Genomic DNA, 18252 nt, shown 5'->3' with positions numbered 1-18252 from the left:
TGCTCTGAAAATGCAACTGCATCTTCAGTAGTAGAACGTGTTTCCACCATTTTGCATACTCTATTTCGACCTTAATTAAACTTATTTTTTTAAAAAAATAAAAGACAAAACACAAACTCCAGTTTAATCCTACACAAAAAATGTAAACACAAATTAATTCTTCTGGCAAATCATCGCCCATCTACACTCAGTACAACCACTAGACAGATAACCCGTATGCCTACATACAGAACAAACAGCTGTTACAGCTCTGGTAGACAGCAGCTCGTGCCTAGACAAACTGACACCTTACTGGCACTAAATTATCCTGTTTACCGTTACCTCTAATCCAGGGTAAACGTATTGTGTTGGATAGCGAAACGACCACTTCCTGACGCCAAACAGTTACAACACCCTGAGCTCAGGGGTATATATATAAGTTCCGTTACTGAGACCTTCCGTTTCTTTTTTTAATTATAGACATTTCAGAAAGGTTATTTCCACGTTTTGTTTCGTCAGAGGTACCAGTACAACGAAGCAGCATGTACCGCCATAGGTCAAGCTATATATATATATATATATATATATATATATATATATATATATATATATATATATATATATATATGTGTGTGTGTGTGTGTGTGTGTGTGTGTGTGTGTGTGTATGTGTATACATACACATATACAGATATATGTATGTATCTATATTCATCCCCAGAGTTTATGAAAATGTTAAATTTGAAGTAAATCGGTCAAATGTTTTGAGAATTTTGTAACAATGTTTCCCTTTTATGCATTAGGTATTCATATTTGTCTATTACAGATACATTAAAAAAATATAACTTACGTCCATCCAAATGTTCATGGAGTGTTGTGTAAGAATTATAATTAAATCGGTTTATAACTTATCGAGATTTTCAGTAACAACTTTTCCCCTTAATGTAGTATATATTTCTTTATATATTACATATGTTTAAAAAATAAATGTCTGAAAAGACACCTGTGTTACCATTCAACATTGTGTCGAAGTTTTACCTGAATCGACTGCCTACTATAAAGATTTTCATTGTATAACCATTTGATTATGAGCATTCAAACACAGGCTATCATATTATTATTATTATTATTATTATTATTATTATTATAAGCACCATTAAAATACAACATAAATTTGTCAATGCAAAATTATTATTATACTTCTTCTTTCATTTGTTACACCACAACACATCATTTTTGCTCAGATTTGCTTAGATGAAGTGCATTTATAATGTAAATACCACTAGAAAGGAAAACGATGACTACTGGATGGTTAAATTATTCTTCAGAGACAAAATCAATGTATGAACAAAGATTTTGACCATCTACCAAAATAGTCTTTTGCATTCCTCTATTAGAGAGGGCCGTGTCCTTTTTCGTTGACCTTCATTCACGTGATGGATGTATAATCCTCCAAAATACGTAGTTGGAAGAACAGTGATCTGCATTTTCAAATTGATACACATTACAGTCACGTCCAAAGTTCTAACTATAGCAGTCACATTTAAAGTAAGTGAATTCATTTGACATATTACGGTGTATGTTCTATGGCGAAGTGACAGCTTGAGTCATCGGTAACGTGCGCATTTTCAGTAAGGTGCTCATCTGACACTTTCACACCACAGAACCTCTCTACGGCTATCTGAAGATCTCAGCGTGTTTCACTGCCAGAAATGTTCACAGAACAAAAAACTTATACCAGAAGATTGAGTGAATAGAAATCAAAAATGTTCGGTTGCACACTTTTTTAAAATTGTTATTGATCACTGGCTTCAACAGATCAATTTATATACCGATGTTATACTATCTTCATCCACAGGGTCGCTGATCCAGACTGCATTTGGCTCATTCGCGGCTTGGTCGGCTACGACGCTCCCCATTCTGCAATCAGAGGACTCTCCGGTCCCGATCACCGCAGACCAGGCCTCGTGGCTGGCTTCTATCAACTCGCTGACGGGGCTGGTAGCGACGTTCACCGCAGGCTACGCTGTGGACATCATCGGCAGGAAGAAGCTGATTCTCTTCGCCGCTGCCCCACTCCTCGTCTGGTGGCTACTGGTCGCTTTCGCAAACTCTTACGCAATGCTGATGGTTGCCATGACGATAGGAAGCTTATCTGGCGGCCTCATGGGCAGTCCTACCACTATGTTTCTGTGCGAAATCGCCGACACCGAATTACGAGGCACGCTCATGACGATTCACACCGTGTTGATGAACTGCGGCAGCCTTTTCATGTACTGCGCAGCGCCCTACTTGTCCGTTTCGACTGTTTCCTTCATGTGCACTGCCGTCCCCATTATCTTCGTTGTCACATTCGTGTGGATGCCCGAGTCACCGTACTTCTTCCTTCTGCGTAACAGAGAGTCTGAAGCTGTGAAGAGCCTCGTAAGGTACAAAGGCGAATTGACACCAGAGGAACTGCACACGGAGCTTGACTCAATGTACAGAGCAATCCGACAGAAGCAAGAGACCAAAGGGAGGCTGAAAGACCTTTTCTTGGTACCAGTGCACCGCAGGACTTTGCTGATAATGTCCGGGTTCGTCTTGCTCCACTTGTCCACTGGCGCAGTGGCGTTTGGTACCTACACGACGTACATATTCGAGAAGAGTGGAAGCGGTTTCGACGCAGATGTGTCTTCCATCATCGTAGCGGCCGTTATGCTTGCATCGAGTATTTCGTCGTCCTTCATTGTTGAAAGAGTTGGACGGCGGCCACTCGGGATTCTGGGCCTTACCGGGTGCGGTGTCTGCCTGACCGCCATGGGCGCCTACTTCTACGTGGACGAGACCCAGGGTCAGGTCCCCTCTGCCTTCGACTGGGTGCCGCTCACAACCGTCATCGGATTCAACGTAAGACTGTTTTTATAAATATTTGTCTTTTTTGAAACTTGGTTGCTGGTTCTACTACACTTTCACCAAAGAATGTCTTACGTGACAAATACGAAAACAGTTGGATTTATGCCATAACCATGACAAGCTGTGTGGTTTGATACTTTCCATTGCAGGTGATCTATTCTGTGAACAGATTGTCTTCCTCAGTACAAGGAGAAAGGAAGGAAAATGTGATGGAAGGAAGTTAACAATAAAGATTAGATCCTATTGACAACGACTGCATTGGAGACGGCGTACGTGCCCGGATCAGAATGAAGGGGTAGGAAATACACCTGCTTCTTCATGACTACCCTGTAATTCAAACTTAAGTGCTTGGCAGATGGTTCATAGATCCACTTTCAGACCATTCCTTGACCGTTACGCTCTCAATTAGCACGTGGAAAAAATGAACGCCTAGATCTTTGCGTGCGAGCTCTGATGTCTTATTTTTTTACGATGCTCATTTCTGCCTATGTAGGTGGGAATTAATAAAATATTTTCACATTTGGAGAAGAAAGTTGGTGAGTATAATTGCGTGAAATGGTCTCGCCACAACGAAAAACGCCCTTGTTTCAATATTACCACCTTGAATAGTGTATTATATCCGTGGCACTGTCCCCCATTTCGCGACAATACTAAACGAACTGCCCCTCTTTGAACTTTTTTGGTGTCCTGCATCAATACCATCTGATGAAGGTCACATAGTGCAGCAACACACCAGAAGACGATAGTATAGATGTAGTGTGGGTAGTGTCACTAGTGTGTCTGTTACATTTTCTTTCTATCAATAAGATGCAGACTTTCATTCGCCATCCCCACTACATCTGCTATGTGGCGGTTCCAGTTTACGTTGTAATTGTAATTCTAGGTGTTTCGTTGAATCGACGGCTTTTACCTTCGTGTGATTTATCGAGTGACCGAAATACAACTGAACTTTTTTTCTTGTTTGGTACTTATGTGGATCATCTCACTTTATACTGTTCATGTCCAATTGTCACTTTTCACAACATGCAGAAGTCTTGTCTGCATCATTTTGTAATTTGTGTTCATCTTCTGACGTTTTTATTAAGCGGTAAACGACAGTCTCATCTGCAAACAATCTAAGAGGGCTACTTATTTTGACTCTTAAATCGTTTATGTAGATTAGGAACAGCAGAGAGGATAACACTTACTTAGGGAAACACGGATATCAGTTCTGATTCATCCAGTGACTTATCGTCAGTTACCACGAACGCTGACATTTCTGACCGGAAATTGCTAATTCAGTGTCACAACTGCTGCGATACTCCATAGACACACATTTTGATTAGGAGCCGCTTGTGTGGAATGGTGTCAAAAGCCTTCTGGAAATCTAGAAATATGCAGTCAGTTTGAGACACCATCTCGATAGCACTCATTACCTTGTGTGAATAAAGAGGCAGTTGTGTTTGACAAAAAAGGTATTTTCTGAATCCATTCTGGCTATGTATCAGTAGATTTTTTTAAAAGTATTTCATGATCTTTCAACACGACGTACGTTCCTAATTCTACCGCAAATCGATGTCAGTGATATTTGTCTATCATTCAGCGGACTACTTCTGTTACCTTTCTTGGGTACTGGCGCGATCTGTGTCACCTTCCTCTCTTTCGCTGCAATCTACAGTAGGGATTTTGGTGTGGTTTTCAGCAATAGGTAGACTGAATCCAAACGAAGGTTCTGTACAGAATTTATACCGCTGTGAAAACGATGCCATTGTCATCTAGCAGTGAACAGCAAAACTCCTTGAATTCGCGTAATGCCGTCTAACTGCATTGCAGCGCCATCACCACGGGCTACTGCCAACCTCCTTAAACGAGTTGCCGTGCAGGACGTATCTCGACATTAAGCTCATAAGAACATAGTTTTTTCGTATAGAGTTCATATTTAAGTGGTGTGAAGGGAAACGTGGGAAAATTTCAAACAGAAAATACATCTTGTGCCGAACTGACTCTATGCAAAGGCCTGTAAACGAAATATCTGCAATTCCAGCAATAGGCACTGAGAGCTACACATGCGAAATTCGGGAAGATGTCTAGTGATTGCTTAAAATGGAGTGATTTCATCAGCATACACCGAAAGAAATCTTACTGTTATACAGTCGTGACCAGAAGACTTGCTTTTCTTGGATGATTTAAACCGCTTCGCTACACCGAGAAAACCTACTTGTAAATCACTCAAGTGGACAGCTGTTCTTGATTCCAATACTGGAATATTTACAAAATCTTCTTCGGTGAAGAAATTTCGTGAAAACTATGATTACTAACTCCGCTTTAGTGGCACTGTCGTTGGCAACATTACCACTGTTACTGTGCAGAGACAGTGCTGATTGTCTCTTGTCGCTTGTATAATTTACATACTATCAGAATCTCTTTGGATTTCGAGACAGATCCGTAGCGGAAAGTATTAAACGCATCTCGCATTCAAGCCCATGCTAAATATTGACCTACTGTAAAACATCGCCACTCACGAGGATTTTGTACTTTTTCTTATCTGGCCTATTTTTTCCGTTGTTTCTGCAACTGTGATCTGACTGTTTTGTTTACCATGATGGATCTGTTCCTTCGTTTTTTAATTTACTTGGTATGAAGCCCTCAATTACGGTCGATACTATTTCTCTGAAACTGTCACATGTGGTCTTCACTTACCTAGTTAGTTTGGAAGGCGTCAAGAAAAATTTTATCTGTTTTTATAACCAAGGATCTCGGACAATTCCCACAGAAGATCTAGCCGTTATGAGCTCCTGTTTTAGAAAGCGGTGACAAAGCCAGTACAAGTAAAACTGAAGTATGTACATTCCATCTGACAAACAAACAAGCTAATGCGGAGGTCAGAGTGAAACTTAACAGAAACACTCTTTGTCATAACAAGAACCTTGGTGTCGTCCTTGACCGCACCATTTCATGTAGAAAACATCTTGAAAATACTGCCGCCAAGACAAAAACTTGTAATAATATTGTTCAAAAATTATGTGGAATCACGTGAGGAGCTTCAGCAGATACCTTGAGAACATCGTCCATTGCGCTGGACTTCTCAGCAGCCGAGTATTGTGTGCCAGTGTGGCTAAACAGCTGCCACACCAACTTGATCGACGTCAAGTTTATCCCACTACGCGGCTTATAACTGGGACAATCCGACCAACACCGATTTACAGGGTTCCTCTGCTGAGCATCATCCATCCACCCGCAATCCATAGAAGCGAGGCCTTGCTTAGGGAGTACGGCAGGCCACAGGAGAACTTGGAATTACCTATACAGGAAGACATACCAAGTCTACGACAAAACAGACTCCGTTCAAGAAGCCCACCATTATGGCAAGCAGAACAGCTAGATGCCGAGACCTGTGGAATCAGAACTGTCAACTTACTAAAAACATATACTACAAACCATAGTGCAAACTGCCAGCCGCAATATGGTATGTCATTTTCCATTACATCTTTGTATGGTAAATGATTACTTTTGTACGTTACCGAACTTCATATGTGTATATGCCTGAAGATTATTTCGTACATTTTAACCTGAGGCAATTTTTTTCTTTTTGCTTGTTCTTTCAGATCTGAACAACCGAAATTTCAAGATTACATATTACTGGTGATCTAGACAATTTAAAAAATTGGATTGTATGTTAAAAAGAGAAGAAAAAACTGCTTGTGCAGATTCATAGTGGGTGCAGCACCTTGCACTGATTAGCAACATTCTTCTCCTCGCCCCCCAGGTTTAACTGTAGGGTACTGCAAATAATGTAAATGTCAGTGCAAAAAGTAAAAACGTATTAACTATTGAGAAACAATGTTGAAATAAAAAATAGGAATCCACGTAAATTAAGTCATACTAATGGAAAACTTAAATAATAACACTAAATCTAATAAATATTTAAAAATTTTAAAGAAATTAGTTTCCTGCTTCAGCTGTTATGTATTTCCTTTTTATTTCTATTTTGCTTACTGCTACGATTCGGCTGTGAAGCCATTCTCAAGCAATTACCTACATAACAGGAAAACATAAACGGCATACAAATCACACAGCAACCATTGATTGCAGTCACCAGAATGAAATCAGACTAAAAACAGTATAAAAAGAGCACTTACAATGTTTAACCCCTTCGCTGAGTATGAGCTGGATTACAGTCATTTTCGTAGAGAGTCCGTGGTTGGCACGACTACACTAAAGTAGATAAAAATTAAATATTGTTTAATTATCTGTAAAAATAGTAAACAAACAAGACTTGGAAACGTTGTATAATAAAATGGTGCATCACATTACTTGAGTTGAAAGCTTAATGTAAATATTGTGTGACTAGGGCCTCACGTCCGGTAGATCGGTCGCCAGGTGCAAGTCTTTCGAGCTTGGATGGCGTGTACAGGTACAGTTGCCAATGCAACTTCAACACGATACCACAGTTCATCAATAGTAGTGACTGGCGTCTTGTGACGAGCCAGTTGCTCGGCCACTATTGACCAGACGTTTTCAATTGGCGAGAGATCTGGAGAATGTGCTGGCCAGGGCAGCAGTCATACATTTTCTGTATCCAGAAAGGACCGTACAGGACCTGCAAATGCGGTCGTGCATTATCCTGCTGAAATGTAGGGTTTCGCAGGGATCGAATGAAGGGTAGAGCCACGGGTCGTAACACATCTGAAATGTTCAAAGTGCCGTCAGTGCGAACAAGAGGTGACCGAGACGTGTAACAAATGGCACCCCATACCATTACGCCGGGTGATATGCCAGTATGGCCATGACGAATACACGCTTCCAATGTGCGCTCACCGCGATGTCGCCAAACACGGATGCGACCATCATGATGCTGTAAACAGAACGTGGATACATCCGAAAAAATGACGTTTTGCCGTTCGTGCACCCAGGTTCGTCGTTGAGTACATCATCGCAGGCGCTCCTGTCTGTGATGCAGCGTCAAGGGTAACCACAGCCTTGGTCTCCGAGCTGATAGTCCATGCTGCTGCAAACGTCGTCGAACTGTTCGTGCAGATGGTTGTTGTCTTGCAAACGTCCCCATCTGTTGACTCAGGGATCGAGACGTGGCTGCACGATCCGTTACAGCCATGTGGATAAGATGCCTGTCATCTCGACTGCTAGTGATACGAGGCCGTTGTGATCCTCCTGAACCCACAGATTCCATATTCTGCTATCTGTCATTGGATCGCGACCAACGCGAGCAGCAATGTCGCGATACAATAAACCGCAATCGTGATAGGCTACAATTCGAGCTTTATCAAAGTCGGAAACGTGATGGTACGCATTTCTCCTCGTTACACAAGGCATCACAACACCGTTTCACCAGGCAACGCCGGTCAACTGCCGTTTGTGTATGAGAAATCGTTTGGAAACTGTTGTGTACATAGTTCCGCAAAGTCAGCGCGTACGCAACTTTCCCACTAGAGTGCGCCCCGCTAAGCACAACAGCGCAGGCGCAGCGCTCGTCCGTCTCCACACTACGAGATGGCGCTGCCATAGAGACGGACCAAATTGTGTTTCCGCCGATCCGCGTATTAATATGTAACGCAGCCAATGAGATTGCTGCTAACGTAAAACCTTTTCTCCTCGCGGATCACACTCGCGCAGTGATACATGAACGCGCGAGGTATTATTACGAGTGTACAGACCTCCGATTAGTCAGTCTGCAATTGTCTGCACCAGTCTGTACCAGTCTGCATTAGTCTGTACCAGGCTTTACGAGTTCTACATTTGTCTGTACCAGTCTGTAGTCAAGTTTCAGTCTGCGCCTAATAAGATTACCATATTCCTGTAAATACCCATGAAGATAAATGTATAGACACGTGCGTCAAGTATCAGAGATATATGTGAGAATGAGATTAACGTACCAATACCAAAGGAACTTCAGATTGTCAATTGTAAATAGCATCCAGAACCAAGTTAAGTAATTTTTATGCTTTTTATTATTTTAATAAATGTGTGTGAAAATTAATCAAGTTCTGTTTGAAGTTGGTCACCCGTCAATCTGCTACTCTAAGCGTGCAAGTGGCATTTCTATCGTCTGACCTAACGGCAGAAGTTAAACACGCCAGGATAAGACCACGAGACATATTGCTGACACTCTTCTACTTCGTTAAAGAGACAAGTCAAATAATCTGATGGTGTGTGTACTGAAGGTCATACAGTACTCTCACCACAGAAACTTTCCTCATATCATCACGTTGTACGTGTCACCACCGGCGCCATCCTTGTGTAAATGCTCTAAAAGCTATTCATTTGCATATCACAACATCTTGTTCCTGTCGGTTAAATTTCGCGTCTGTAGCACGTCATCTTCGTGGTGTAGTAATTTTAACTGCCAGTAGTGTACTTAATCCACACGATTATGTTTCACGAAAAAATACTTGTGAAGACTTCATAGAAAACTTGCCTCATGAGGTCTTGCGCTTCAGGGGCGAAGCACATTTTCATTTATCTATTTGCGTGAATAAAGAAAACATCCGATATTGGAGCGAACCCCCAAGAAATTCATAAACACCTTCTGCATACACAACGTGTGACTACTGTGCATTATGCAAATTTGGTATTATTGGTCCATGGTTTCTCGAAGAGAACGGTGGGTCAGTTAAGATCCAGCTGACTGAGAAGCTTTTTATTCCTAAACTTGTGGGGGAGGTCTGGTTACAACAAGATGGCGCCACGGCTCACACAGCACGAACGTTGATGACTCTCCAGAGCGAACACTTTCTTGAGAGTCTCATATCTTTGTGGGGCGATCTGCAATGGCCAGCGCGCTCGTCAGGTTTATGCCCCTGCTTCTTATGAGGTGGGTCCTAAATCCTTGGCGTATACCAACCGTCCGTGTACTCTGGGTGAACTACGAAACAATATTTGTACTGCTATTGCCAAAATAGCTGAGACGCTGGACAAAGTCGACCGAAACTTCCGATATCGACTGTCCAGATACATTCAGCAGAACGGAGGCCACCTCCAGGGTATCATTTCCAAACCCTAAATAAATAAAACTTTAAATGTACCTCTATGTAAAGAAATGAGAATTAAAGTGATATCTCCAACACTTCCTGTTTTATGGTTCTTTTTTTAAATAAAGGAAGTTCTCACGCCGCTCCCTGTATAATGTGGTGGCCACCGCCGCGTCGAGCTTCAGTACCATTATATCATAAAACATGCAACCAGAGCTTAATATAGCCGTACTCTAGTAGTTACCAAGGTGCCTTAGCTCCCGTGACCTGAAAGTAGCTCAATAATACAAAGAGCGGATTATTTCTGTTACAGGCAAAAGTAGTACTGAATGAAATATGTATAAACAAAACTGGCTATGAAAATTTTTATTTTCGTTAGTAGTTAACTTGCATCATTATTGTGCCTCATACGTATAAAATCTGCGTAGCCCACATCAATTAATGCAACATGAAACATGTTCTATCTTTAACACGCCAGTAAAAAGACCAGCTCTTCAACGTACATTGTAACGTTGTGTAAGACACAGCTATTTGCTGAATGAAGTATCAACGTGCTAAATCGTAATAAACGTAACTCATAAATAGAATGAAAGTACCCCACTGAATATTATATGTGAGAGCCACTCTGCCACAACGTTCAACATTTGACCCAAATAGATTTCGACAAGCCAACATGACTCACCCGCGTTTACCAATGCAAAACTGTTCAGAGTCGGCGTACGAAAGGAGCTATATTTAAAAAACATCACACACACACAAACCATTGCTGTCCCCAAATGTAAATATATCTCTTCCTCTGCATGTATTAAAGCGGCTGCTTTCGATTGGATACCACTTCACACTGGAAGAATGTATATCTTGTCCCTACCACGAACAAAACAGGAAGAAGCCACTGTTCTCTCCAAGAAATCCCAGGTCATACTTATATCTCATCCAAAGTTAATCAGTCGGCACTTTCACGAAACAGTCCCTCAAATACACCTCAATGGTACCGAACTACCATACCAAAAAACAGTAAAAGACCTTGGAATAATCTTGGATGAACACCTAAACTGGGAAGAACAAACAGTTACAGCTTGCCGGAAATCGCTCTCCTCCCTACATGCAATTCAGAAATTTAGAAAAATATTTCCAACCCATGTTAAACAAAAATTAGTCCAAACACTAGTCTTGCCTAATCTTTACTACTGTGATGTAGTTCAACACGGCACAAATAGTGAAAATTCGAGACGCCTCGAGCTAGTGATGAACGCTTGCGTTAGATACGTATGCAATATACGGTTGTATGATCATATCAGTCCTTCATACTCCCAGCTAGGTTGGATACGCCCACATAAGGCACGCGATCTCCACACGATGTGCTTACTTCATCGATTTCTTAGCCACTGGTGCCCCCAATACTTATCTTCTCACATTAAACACCTATCATCATTCCACAACCGCAATACCAGATCGGATACGTGTAGCATCTTGGCTGTACCTTTACATAACACAAAATCTTTCTCCATGTCATTCTCCATCTCAGCCATACGACTATGGAACGCGCTCCCCTGTGATCTGCGTCTTATCCGGAACCACTCAACATTCAAGAGTGAACTCAAGACTTACATATTAGGGACGGTATAGCCACCATTGTTGGGCCCCTCTCATCTCTTTCTTTCTCCTCTCCATCATAGCTTCGAATTTTACCATTCTATTTCTCTTCCTCTAACCTATCTACCTCTTCTATATCTCTTTCACCCCATTCTATCGTCTTATGTCTCTGCTTGATGAGAATAACTCACAAGCTGCAAGAATATAACGAGAAAATTCCCAACTAGCAATAGGACTGACATTCATAAAAGAAAAATATGTTTACTTTCATATACATAGTCATTATTATTATTATTATTACTATTATTATTATTCTTGATTGTTATAATTAATTTTTGATTGTTATAATTATCATTGTACTACGTTTATAATCTCTATTTTTTTCTTAACATTAATACTGTATAACATGTAATACGTCCTTAATGTTCTGTAGAAACTGAAATTTGTTGAATCTGAGTATGCCTGGTTAGGTGTAAGAGAGGGCCTGAAGGCCCTAATCTTGCCAGGTAAAATAAATGCATAAATAAATAAATAAATTGGCAAAAGCATGGCCAGCGATTGCGCGCCTAAGCACCTCGTTGGCTAGGCTGTTCACACGCCAGAGAATATCATCATCAACACTACCGCAGCAGGCGCCGTAACGAAAATCGATCAGAGGGTTCAAAGATAAGAGCAAAAGCCTTTCGTGGTTAATCGACTTGGAATAAATGGCTCTGAGCACTACGGGACTTAACTTCTGAGGTCATCAGTCCCGTAGAACTTAGAACTACTTAAATCTAACCAACCTAAGGACATCAGGATTCGAACCTGCGACCGTAGCGGTCGCGCGGTTCCAGGCTGAAGCGCCTAGAACCGCTCGCCCACAGCGGCCGGCGGAACAAACTAAATCCATGGAAGTTGTTGGTAAATAGCCAAATACAATAAATAACTTTCAACCTACATAGACACGAACCAGAATACAAGAAGTACATCGTTCTCAAGGTCCATATAGTAAGGAGACCAACGGTTTCCAGAAACAGTAGCAAGTCAGTTGCACAACACGTATCCGTAAGTGTTTACCTGTGATGCTTGTCAGGATGCAACTAAATAACGGCAAAAATCCGATCGAGCTGCCAAACTCAACGTGTGGTATGACATGATTTGTGCAGCAACTGTATACTTTTACTTGGATGGCAATAAGCAGCAGTGGTTCGAGAAACCGACCCTCAACTACGGTCCCTGTGGTAGTAGTGAAATCCACCAAGCCCCCCCCCCCCTCCCCCTCACACGCCAGGTAGTACGAGAAGAGATACAGCATTTTATATCATCCAAAGCTGTCAGACCGAGTAATTAAGAGACAGCAGTCATGCACGTCGACCCTATACGTCAAGAGGTAATAAAGAATGTTGAAGAAGATGTGTATCGATCTTTAGCATCGATCTGCGCCATCAATGATCAATGAACGTGCCAGGAAGAATGGACTCGGGCAACTCACCCACAAGTCTATCAACTATCAGTTACTCCTATTGCCAGTGAGATTTCCAATGCCCTCTCCCCAAGGTCAAAGGGTCACCTGCAGTCCACAGTGGCGGTCTGTATGACATTGCAATTCAAGATGGAGGATCCATAATAGCAGACAGAAGATGGCAGAACTAATCCATCTGCCCTAATGGTGAAGGTTAGTGGGACAGATCCTGGTATAGGGACAACCCAGCAACCATGCTGCCAGCAGACCTGTGTGAACTTATTTGTAATCAAGACCCAATGAAATCCAAGGATTTTAAGTCCCACAGTTACCGCCACCTTCATGCGCAGTATAAAGTCCCACAGAAGAATAGATATTTTGCTGACAGAACGCAACATACTGATATGTTGGAACATCCTAGCATCCTAGCAACAGTTCTGTTGATGCCAGTCAAATGCAGGCGATTATAGTCGATCTGTGGGACGAAGCCATACAGAGGTACCAGCTACTCACGTGGCCGACGAAGTCAGGGGGCCGGCCGGAGTGGCCGAGCGGTTCTAGGCACTTCAGTCTGGAGTATGCAGTATCGCCCCTTTGACATTTGCATATAAAACAGTAAACCAAGATACTACGGGCTACACGTTTCTTCCTGCTCCGAGGTCGCGAGGCTGAAAGGACAATGGATACAGTGCCCCGTTTCTGCTGGACGATACTCAGAATGACTGCTTGAAACACCTTATCATGAGAATCAAAGAAGCAGGATAGGTGACTCTCATACAGAAGCTGGACGCCTTCCTGCGCCACGCCAACTGTCAAAGGAATTAATTGTGGCTCAAGAGTAGTTCTTATGCATTACATCCACTATGCTGCTAGCAGACCTGTGTGTAATAATTTGTAGTCAAGATCCAGGATTTTAAGTCCCCTACATGCCCTCTCCCCAAGGTCAAAGGGTCGCCTGCAGTCCACAGTGGCGGTCTGTATGACATTGCAATTCAAGATGGAGGATCCATAATAGCAGACAGAATATGGCAGAACTAATCCATCTGCCCTAATGGTGAAGGTTAGTGCGACAGATCCTGGTACAGGCTATACCTAGAACTATGATTTATTACTACATCATACGGTAGGGATGGGATGTCTAGTACACCTTTGGGGGTCTAGGATGTTTATTATCACAGACTGGTTCTTTGCACAAGTTACCTGATATACAAACAATAACCAAGATGGCAGAACTATTCCACTCGTATGTGTGAGAGACTTTCTAACCATTTCACTTTTGCTTTATAGCACCTAAACTTTGGAGTTGCTGGATTCACTTTTTTTAAACTAATCACACTCCCATTACATAACTGTTACACTGGAGGAGCTGGATTCATTTTTTAAACAAAGCAAACTCTCGCTATGTAACCGTTACGCCACAGAGGCAGTGGATACGTTTTTTTAAGCGAATTACACCAATAGTCTCTGCTTCTACATGTTAAAACAATGAGCTATTATGTTCAACAATTACTACAGCCTCCCCAAATAGAACTGTAACAGTGTGTCAGTGTCGTATTTACTTAAATAAATTTTCTGCAAGTGGCAGGCCCAGCCACACAAGACGTGACTGGCCACATGAGTCCACCAACACATGCTGCAGGGTTCGGCTGTCTACCTCAGTGCACTGGTCACTACGGGTTCTGCAAGGCATCTGCAAACCAAGGGGAGGAATACGAGCCACGCCAGCACCAGGCCCGCCTCTGTCCCCCACACTGCCTTAGTGGCAGGCTGCAATCCCCATCCCACACCACTCCCTCATGCTTTGGGTACATTCTTCACCTCGAAACATGAAGGAGACATCCCGCCAACTCTAGACCAAAAGCTTCGTCTGAGCACCTCATAAACACCGAATATTACATACGTTTCTCACCCACAGATGTTTCTAAAATTTAATTCCCCGATTTTTCGTTATGGCTAAGGCTCATTTGACATTTGATGCATATTTAGGTCTCACACTGGTGCACGTGGAATGGTGCAAACGCATGCTCACGAGTCATCTTGTCTTGTTACAGTGTGCGTGCACATGAAGAAGATGTGAAGATGCAAGTTACGTTTAGTAGCACAACGGCACAGTCATGTTTAATTTACGTCAGGAATCTCAACACACCTAAGGTGTGGAATGTATTAAACAATTACATACAGATTTCATACATCCCATTAATATTGTATCCTATGGCCAATAGTGTACTATATAGTGAACGTCCAGTCTGTCTTTTCAGGTAGGGATAAACTATACATTGCTTAGTGTCTTTCATGTTGCGAACAACATCTTTACATGAAATGGGGAGCAGAGACTTGGTTGAAAACTCTTCTACATACAGATATCGGGTGAAATATCATGGCTATTCTCTTCTTGCGAGCAATGGTATCTGGATCATGTGGAAGGACATGCAAACTTTGGGGAGAAGATGAAACAAAGCCTGCAACGTATTGGTAGAACGGTTAGAAGATACAGCATAGCTCAGTAATTTTGGGAGAAATATTGTGACTATCCTTCACCCTGGGAGCAACAGTCTCTTTCTCACTTGGAAGGACATGTAAAATGCTGTGCACAAGGCAAACGAAAGACTGCGGTTTCTTGGAGGAAAACTTAGATGATACAACAAATCGCTTGACAGAGACTGCCAACACTACAAATGCTCGTTCTTCTCTGGATTGTCACTGCCTGGTATGCGATCCTACATCGACATCTGCATCTACCTGACTACTCAGCAATTCACAATTAATAGTCTGGCAGAGAGTTCACTGAACCACCTTCAAACTATTTCTCTACAGTTTCACTCTCGAACAGCGAGCAGGAATAACGAAACTTGATCTCTTCGTGCGAGCTCTGATATCATTAACCATTTCTCCCTATGGAGGTGAGCGCCAACAACAAAATAGTTTCACATTCTGAGGAGAAAATTGATGATCGAAATTTCGTGAAAAAGTCCTCATGTTATGAAGAACGCCTAAAAAAAAAAAAAAAAAAAAAAAAAAAAACCACCGATTGCCGTCCCAGCTCGCTTATCATCTCTCCTATTTTGCGATAATACAAAAACGATTTCCCTTCTTTGAACATTTTCGATGTCCTTTGTCAGTCCTATTTGATGCTGATGCCACGTCGTGCAGCAATATTCCAGAAGAGAGTGAGCACGCTTAGTGTAGACACTCTCTTCAATAGACATATAGCATGTTATTTGTGTTCTACCAATGAATCGTTGTCTTTGATTGCCTTCCACCAAAAATAATGAATGTGATCCTTCCAATTTAAGTTTTTTGCACCTGTAACTGTAATCCCTAAGTAATTAGTTGAATTCACAGCCTTTAGAATTGAGTGATCTACCGCGTAACCGAAATTTAGCGGATTTTTATCTAATATGGATGGCTTCACATTTTTCGTTATTTATAGTCAATTACCATTTTACGTGAAATAGAGATATATTGTCTAAATAATTTTGCAATTGGTTTTGATCATCTGATAGCTTTACAAGACGGTAAATGACAGAATGAATGATTCCTCACTGCACACAACGTTTTTCCACTGTTCAGTCGTCCAATATACACTCCTGGAAATTGAAATAAGAACACCGTGAATTCATTGTCCCAGGAAGGGGAAACTTTATTGACACATTCCTGGGGTCAGATACATCACATGATCACACTGACAGAACCACAGGCACACAGACACAGGCAACAGAGCATGCACAATGTCGGCACTAGTACCGTGTATATCCACCTTTCGCAGCAATGCAGGCTGCTATTCTCCCATGGAGACGATCGTAGAGATGCTGGATGTAGTCCTGTGGAACGGCTTGCCATGCCATTTCCACCTGACGCCTCAGTTGGACCAGCGTTCGTGCTGGACGTGCAGACCGCGTGAGACGACGCTTCATCCAGTCCCAAACATGCTCAATGGGGGACAGATCCGGAGATCTTGCTGGCCAGGGTAGTTGACTTACACCTTCTAGAGCACATTGGGTGGCACGGGATATTTGCGGACGTGCATTGTCCTGTTGGAACAGCAAGTTCCCTTGCCGGCCTAGGAATGGTAGAACGATGGGTTCGATGACGGTTTGGATGTACCGTGCACTATTCAGTGTCCCCTCGACGATCACCAGTGGTGTACGGCCAGTGTAGGAGATCGCTCCCCACACCATGATGCCGGGTGTTGGCCCTGTGTGCCTCGGTCGTATGCAGTCCTGATTGTGGCGCTCACCTGCACGGCGCCAAACACGCATACGACCATCATTGGCACCAAGGCAGAAGCGACTCTCATCGCTGAAGACGACACGTCTCCATTCGTCCCTCCATTCACGCCTGTCGCGACACCACTGGAGGCGGGCTGCACGATTTTGGGGCGTGAGCGGAAGACGGCCTAACGGTGTGCGGGACCGTAGCCCAGCTTCATGGAGACGGTTGCGAATGGTCCTCGCCGATACCCCAGGAGCAACAGTGTCCCTAATTTGCTGGGAAGTGGCGGTGCGGTCCCCTACGGCACTGCGTAGGATCCTACGGTCTTGGCGTGCATCCGTGCGTCGCTGCGGTCCGGTCCCAGGTCGACGGGCACGTGCACCTTCCGCCGACCACTGGCGACAACATCGATGTACTGTGGAGACCTCACGCCCCACGTGTTGAGCAATTCGGCGGTACGTCCACCCGGCCTCCCGCATGCCCACTATACGCCCTCGCTCAAAGTCCGTCAACTGCACATACGGTTCACGTCCACGCTGTCGCGGCATGCTACCAGTGTTAAAGACTGCGATGGAGCTCCGTATGCCACGGCAAACTGGCTGACACTGACGGCGGCGGTGCACAAATGCTGCGCAGCTAGCGCCATTCGACGGCCAACACCGCGGTTCCTGGTATGTCCGCTGTGCCGTGCGTGTGATCATTGCTTGTACAGCCCTCTCGCAGTGTCCGGAGCAAGTATGGTGGGTCTGACACACCGGTGTCAATGTGTTCTTTTTTCCATTTCCAGGAGTGTATACGCTCCTTACACCAAGTGAGGCATCGTTTGGCATTTACCAGTGTGATGTGTGGCTTATGATCAACCGCTCGACCCTAAAATCCAGGTTTTCTCACCCCTCGCCTAACTGTCATAGTACTTGCAGTGGATCCTGATGCAGTTTGGAATTCCTGTGTGATGGTCTGGATAGGTGTCTGCTTATTACACATTATGAACGTCTTTAAATGTCGACGGTATCTGTCAGTCAACAGATGATGTCGGCCTGTATGCTCTCCCTTCGCGTTTCCACTTCACTATCACATCGGATACAGTGGATCTAGGGATGTTTAGGAGTGTGGAAATCTCGCGTACACAGATATGACGCGGGCCGCTGAGGTCGAGCGGTTCTAG

At 43.2% G+C, this 18252-nt stretch overlaps 1 protein-coding gene across 1 annotated transcript in view; it reads left to right on the top strand.

Annotated features, from left to right (window-relative positions):
• LOC126257647 (facilitated trehalose transporter Tret1-like) overlaps window positions 1-18252 on the top strand; it is a 118875-nt gene that overhangs the window by 28169 nt on the left and 72454 nt on the right. The window contains exon 2 of the mRNA XM_049955581.1: window positions 1837-2867. Coding sequence (XP_049811538.1) covers window positions 1837-2867 — 1031 coding nt within the window. The remainder of the gene's footprint in view (window positions 1-1836; window positions 2868-18252) is intronic.

Source organism: Schistocerca nitens, chromosome 1 (genome assembly GCF_023898315.1).
Source record: "Schistocerca nitens isolate TAMUIC-IGC-003100 chromosome 1, iqSchNite1.1, whole genome shotgun sequence".
Taxonomy (NCBI): Eukaryota; Metazoa; Arthropoda; class Insecta; order Orthoptera; family Acrididae; genus Schistocerca; species Schistocerca nitens.
This window is presented reverse-complemented; position numbering and strand designations above follow the sequence as displayed.